Here is a 7,116-nt window from a genome sequence, read left to right as displayed (position 1 = left end):
TTTACTTGCGTTTTGCTTTGGATGACAGCTGAAAAGCGGAGTTGTTTTCCCGTTGCTGGGCTTCCCGGCTTTTGATTGGTTGCTGGTCAGGCGTCTGGCTGACGTAGTTTCTGGGAATTCCCTTCGGAGATTGGTTACTGCGATGACGTCAGAATGGCGTCCCTTTTGGGGAAGCCCTCGTGGGATTGGTTGGTTGCCGGGTTATGGAAGAGGCTTGAGCAGTCCTGCTTAAAGTCTGAGTTTGCAAGACTTTGAGTTTTGCAGAGATATGAAGCTTCAACTGAAGTGTTTGAGTTCTTAGATGGTCTTGCTGTGCGATGGTACGGCGTGTGGGGGCGCTTTGTCGCGCTCACCAAGGTGAAAGCCAAAAGGTCTAGAGAGAGAGCGAGAGCGGTGTGAAAGCCTTGTGTCCATTTTAAAGCAGGCTGACCTTTGGTCCGCCCCACGACGCGATCTTCCAATCGGACGCTGTTGCAGGACTTAGCCACGCCCTGTGTGGTTCCTTTTTTTCATGCACAAGTCACATGCCCTCGTGGGGCGTATTTCTGGAAGTTTCAAATAACTTCTGATAAAAGTCTTATCATCAGAGAATGATACATAATATCAAATTTTCACTAACACCAATGTTCGGCGAATAAGACAAGCTCTCACCCGATATTAAACTAAACGATATTAATATATCTTATACGCATATTAAATGCTTTGTCTGCTAAAACGAGATATAAGGCAAATATTAAAATATCATGGTTTCAATAACACATCACACACATATATATATATATATATATACGGCATAACACATACAGTGGATACATTTTCACTACTTATGAGTTTTAAATGCTTGTCTGTTAAAATCGTCATGCAAGGTTCTGTTTCTTTTGTTGTCAGAGAAGATTTGTAAGGGTTTCAGACAGGGCAGGAAGCAGGTGGTCAAACATGTGATAGATCCCGTGCTTGCAGGTCTGAGGGCATAATTAAATTACTGTCCTTTTCCTGTTTGGACATAATTGTTCCATCCATTGGTGGTCACAAGACATCGTGGTTTCTATATGTTGTGAACGAACCTTTTCAGTCCTTGATACAAAGAAAGCTTTGTTGTCTCTTGACTGGATCAGTCTTTAATCACTCCTCTGAGTAGATGACGACACGACCGGCAGGAAGTCGACCCAGAATATTGGAATCATGTGCTGGGTGATTAGCAAACCTCATGATGGCTTGATAGGGGCATAATAGTAGTGTCCGTATATGATAGAAATCCCTACAAGTAGATGGGCACCTTTGTGAAGGACAAGTACTAAAAAGAGATGTAGTTCAATAATCTTCAAAGGCCCCACGGAACAGTGAAGACAAGGATTCTTGCCAGCTCTTTACCACATAAATCTTTCTTTTTCTTAATTTGTTCCTTCAGTATGGCTGGATAGTTTCCATCTACAAATATGGGATGAGCAAACCAGCCAAGCATGAAGTTTAGATAACGCTCAGCTGCTGCTACATCCTGATCACTTGAGGGATTCCTCAGCTCTGCCCAATCAGAGTTAAGAGCAATACCCACTTTTCCAGCTTGCAGTTTTCTGTAATTATCATTATAAATATGCCAGGCTTCAGCATGAGATTTTATAATATTTTGTGTCACCTGCAAAAGCACACAAAGAATTGTCACTTTCTAAAATCTGAAAAAAAAAAAAAAATCTCAGATTGACAGACACACCTTGTAAAATGTGATTATTGGGTCTTTCGCTCTTGGGGGATGTTCCCCTGTTCCGTAACCCAAGTTGCTCACTACCCACTGGCTGCCGAAGGTGATCCATGTTTCATCTCCAGCCGCCTGAGTCCTGCAGAGCTTGGGGAAGGTCCCAGTGATGCAGGGTAACAGTGGGCTCGATGCCGGATTGTAGGAGTGTATCAATCATCTTGTCATAATAAGCAACACCATTTTCAACCAAACTTTCTTTGCACCCAGTGTGGAAAATGCGAACCTAGGAAATTGAGAACTGATAATTAGGTGCCATCATGCCCCTAAGCAGATACATAGTCCACCTTGTGATAACTATCACAGGCCAAATCAGTGGTCTGGTTTTCAAAGACATGACCCTCATGGCTAGATTCATCCCAAATGGTCTCGCCCTTCCCGAGTTCAGTCAAAAAGTGTGTGATGTCACAGCCCATGATGTGAAGATCTTTCTTCTGTAAAACTGGCAAAAAAAACTAGGTTAGCATCAGGTATTTCAATTTTATAAAAAGCATCTTAGACATTGGACACATCACTTAAAGAAGACTGTCAGCTGATACATTAGGATGGGCTTTTGACCACTGCCAATCTGAAACAAGAGTGTCAAGTGTCATTCCAGTGTCCTGAAATATTCTGTCAAGTCAAGTAATTTAAGCAGCCTTTAAATATTAAAAACCAGCTGAGATAAGTCTTATGAAATCTGATGATTATTCAATGGGTCGATCTGTTGTGAAGATGATTATATATTACTTCAAGAGCCACAATAAATAATTACCTGCAACTTCCTCAATTCCTGCGTTAGAAGTGTCTCCAATTTGCAGTTGTACTGCAGATGCAGAGAGATGAAATCCACATGTGCCTGAAGACGAGATAAGAGAAGTATGTGATAAATTACATTTAGTCATTTAACAGATGCTTTTGTCCAAAGCGACTTACAAATGAAGACAATGGAAGCAATCAAAATCAACAAAAGAGAATACAACACATATATATATATATATATATATATATATATATATTACATAAAATGGCATAAAATACATAATAATAATAACTATGCAGCAACATAATATATAATGATCTGTCTTGAACACTTACCATGATTTTGGCCCCATTTGATAAATGGAGTTAATATCACTGGCTCTGATCCCAAGAGACAAATGAAGTGCTGAAAAACAAAAAAATATCACTAAGACATCAGCATTGTACTATTATAAAGAACTATGTAATGGGGGTACTGGGATTAGTATATTCCAGTGAATACTAATACTACTAATAACAACAACGTTTTTTTTTCAGCTAAATTTAAACTATAAAACAATTTAGCATGTTATTTATGAAGCTTATGTAAAATGTATCATGCAAAAATATCCACACATTATTTGGTTCAACAGAAATCATAATCTCATAATAATTTGCATAAAATTACATTCAAAATGACAACCTGACTTGATTTATTTATTTTAATAACCTGCCTTAAGAAACTATTCAGGCTTTCATCAGAGCCTGATGAGAATCTGATGAATAAATCAGAATTTATACTTCTTTTGTCGAGAAGTATAAATTGGACTTTTGACTCAAAACGTACGAGTTACTGAGAGTTTGCCATTGACAACTAGCCCTGGTCTGTTTTGTGTACATGAAACATTAATTTAATAATTAATTAATAAACTCATGCCCTACCTTTAAACATTTGATGATAGACATTGTAAACATTTGCATGAGACTGGGAAGCATTTGCACTTCATGTAGCTCATGCAGGTGACTGAATGTGATGATTGTGTCCACAAGATCTCTAAATGCATTGAACACAAATCCTGCATACTGCTCAAACATCTGCACCAGTAATGGATTCTCCCAGCCTCCAAATCTGGCTCTGAAGAGTTCTGGTACAGCAGAACGATGGAGAACCAGCAGAGGTTTGATGCTCGATTCAGTCAGCTGCTGCACGAGCGTCTTGTAGCACTTCACAGTGTCTTCATGCGGCTGGTTGGCATCACCTGAGGGAAGGATGAGAGACCAGGACAGGGGAACTTTAAAGTGGGTCACCCCTCTGCTCTGAAGGTACAGGAAGTAGGCTCTGGATTGTTGAGGCAGTGGACCTCCACAGTTAAACACATTATCTTCATTTGAAGGTGAAGTCTGGCTGGTTTTCAGAGGGCCAGCAAGTAACATGATAAGCCAAGTGGCCCATTAACCAGCCTCAACGATATGTCAGTCTGTCATTATTCAAGACCAGTTAATCATTCTTGGAAGCACAGAAAAAGGAACAATAAGGCATGGCTGCATTTTTTTAAACCAAAGGTTTATTTTAAGATTACAAAATACTTTACAAAACCTTACAAAAAGCATTAGAAAATATAAAAAAAATTGAGATGATCCTGGAGAAATGTATCAAAAGATGGAAAACCTGGCTGTTAACAAACATGGGTGAATTAAACAGTGTCAAGACGACATATTGCATTGGTACCATGTATAAAACATTAGGCTCTATGGCTTTCAAATTCTGAGACCTTATTGCTATTCAATGTAAACTGCATTTGGACCAACTTATGATTTGCATTTGCATAAAGGAGGCTAAATGATACACCAACCTGAAAAGAAACTATAAAAAAAGGGGGAAAAACAAATTAAATGCATTTTTTTAATTAGTGCTTTCAATCGTGTTAAGACATTCTCTGAAAAGCTGAGTTTGCCTTTCTAACAGTTGGTCAAATGAAACGAAATCCAAACTTGTTTAAAGCCTCAGAATATAACAGAAGTAAACAAAAAGCAAACACATAAGACTGAAATGGTAGCCTACAGAAAAGCTTCTTCAAAATAAGTTTGGCATAGTAACCAAAATACTTCTCATATACAGGTTAAGTACCCAAAATGCAAATAGAATATCAAAAGCTTCTTTGTAGATCAATAATTGATTCACAAGTATTCAAGCATTTTCCAGGTTTCCATTTTGTTCATTACAAACATACACTAATTGTGGTCCACTACTCAAAACACAGAACTGTTCTAAACACACTAAACTACACTTCTGATGTGGTTTTACTCTGGCTCGTCCATCTCATTTTGGAATGGCAAAGATATGTAAACTCCAGTTTAAGGCATTTTTGAGATGCAACCCTTGGCACTTCATAAGAAGTGTGGTAAACAAATGAAAGAACCACAATTTATTTTCCCTATGAAAAAAAAAAGAGATGACAAGAAATGAGAGACATTGCACAGTCGCCTAATGACTGAGGAGTATAACAACCATCTTCCTAACTAGCTTTTGGGCACTTTGGAGTATCAGGCAGACTGGCTGATGTCAAGTATAACTGGCTGGTGAGATGTTGCTTTCTGAGATTTTAACTTAGCATTCACTTGCCATAATACTGCACGACATATTCTTACAGATTCACCAGTGTGCGCAAGGACACACATGCTCCACTCGGTTCATACAATGTTCAGCAGCCAAACATAAAATACACAACACGCACATACAGACACTTTCTGCATATCAAGATGAGCAATGCCAACCACAGGTGAGGCGCTTTGTTGCACTGGAAAGCAGATGATAGTCTATTAGTCTCAATCAAGCACGGATCCCTATGAGAGACAGAGAGAGAAAAAGAAAACTCATTAAAACTCACATATCTTCATTCTGAGAAAGTAACAACATTAGTCTCTATTTTGAACCTCTCAAAAAAAAATATATTTGTGTATATATTACACAGTGTGCATATATTTCATTAATAAATTACAGAATAGATCAATTCTAAATATAGAGATGCTTGCATCTACAGTATAAAACTACATTTTATATAAATAAGTATACATATTTTTAGAAGTGATATACACACACACACACATATACCCCTGGTTTCACAGACAAGGCTTAAGCTAATCCCAGACTAAAATGCATGTTTGAGCTGTCTCAACTAGGGCTGTCGTGATTCGTCTTTTTTATTTGACTATTAGATTTTAAAAAATCCTCGACTAATCCTGGCAAAATACCGGAAGTGGTGCATTTCACCGACGAGAGTCCATAAAACACATTATTAGACTGTTTCCCAAGGCTGCATGATATATTAAACCCATTTAAAAATCATAATTAAGCATAATTGTGAATTCACAAACGCTACGATTTAATTAGCTAAATAATTATATGTGATGCAGTTCAAATGCAGTTAGGGGTGCTACGATCAGGATTTTTGAGGCCGATCGCCGATCACAGAAAGCAGTATCTGCCGATACCGAACTTATTAAAGCCTTCTTTTTGATCATTTTTAACTATTTATAGTGATACTTCAATCAGTATTTTTAGACATTTATTCAGGGCCTGAATTTCATTTTTGAAAATGGGGGGAATTCCCATTATAGGTGACTCTTGTGAGAGAGGAAGCAGCTTTCACACAGGAGTCTACTACTGATCCGTGGCAGTTTACCACAAACACAACATTTATCCATTATTTTGATTTCAAACCCAAACACTGTCACTGAAAATGCTTTTTCAGCATTGCAATTCTTTTTTTACACAGTACAGTAATACAATCTTTCACAGACATGTTTAAACAATAAATATAAGCAACACATTATTCAATGCTTTTTACTTTTGTATTTACTTCTAGATTTACATATTAAGTTGCTCAAGCAAGTGGCAAAACATGTAAACTACTTTTCTTATATTATCACAAACTTACCATTGACAGAAATAGTCAGCTCTACTGCCTTTTCTTTTGCATTGAAATCTTTATTACAAGCAATCCTGCGGTTCATAAAGAACTTTGTTTTCCTACCTCCACGAGTGCCATCTATTATTGCCTTGTTTATCTAAAAGTGCTCTTTCCCTTTAAACCTAGCCAACAAAGCAATGTGTTGACTGTGAAACAGAGTAGACTTCAATAATATGCATTTATGGTGTAATTACTACATTTTCGTGTCAAGTCATGTTCATATTTACTGCAAACATTGCACTGTTACTTTAATTCAGCGCTTGCAGCGCAGCAGTAGACTCGGTGCGGAAACGATCTCTGCACTGCTGCAGACGCACTGCTCCTAAACGCACTGCCGGACCGCAACCGTGTGCAGTGAATGTTTTAATCCGTTAACATGAGCGCGGAAAAAATATGCACCACGTATGCACTGCAAACAGAGTAATGTGAACCTGGCATTATGTGTGTGCATGAGCGCACGGTCTCCAGGAGAGCACGCGACCCCTGAATGGTTAAACACTGGCAAGAATTAAAAAGAAATGCAATTTATCAACTTTAGTGATGATGTGACACTGCCTCGATTGTGCAAGTGACAATTCCTGTGTCAACTGTGCAGCTCGCTTATAGTCAGACGCGATGTGTGGTGATTTGAAGCCATTTGCGTATTTTGAGAGAGAGAGAGAGAGAGAGAGAGAG

General features: G+C 38.2%; 1 protein-coding gene across 1 annotated transcript in view; it reads right to left on the bottom strand.

Moving 5' to 3' along the window:
* Window positions 1-4,017: 4,017 nt before the first annotated feature.
* The window catches only part of gjc4b (gap junction protein gamma 4b), a 10,082-nt gene continuing 6,983 nt past the window's right edge, over window positions 4,018-7,116 (bottom strand). The window contains exon 3 of the mRNA XM_016293541.1: window positions 4,018-5,314. Within this exon, the coding sequence (XP_016149027.1) occupies window positions 5,301-5,314 (14 nt within the window). The 3' untranslated portion in view covers window positions 4,018-5,300. The remainder of the gene's footprint in view (window positions 5,315-7,116) is intronic.

Source organism: Sinocyclocheilus grahami, unplaced genomic scaffold (assembly GCF_001515645.1).
Source record: "Sinocyclocheilus grahami isolate Dianchi unplaced genomic scaffold, SAMN03320097.WGS_v1.1 scaffold304.1, whole genome shotgun sequence".
Lineage (NCBI taxonomy): Eukaryota > Metazoa > Chordata > Actinopteri > Cypriniformes > Cyprinidae > Sinocyclocheilus > Sinocyclocheilus grahami.
The sequence above is the reverse complement of the archived record's forward strand: the minus strand, read 5'-3'. Positions and strand labels throughout refer to the sequence as shown.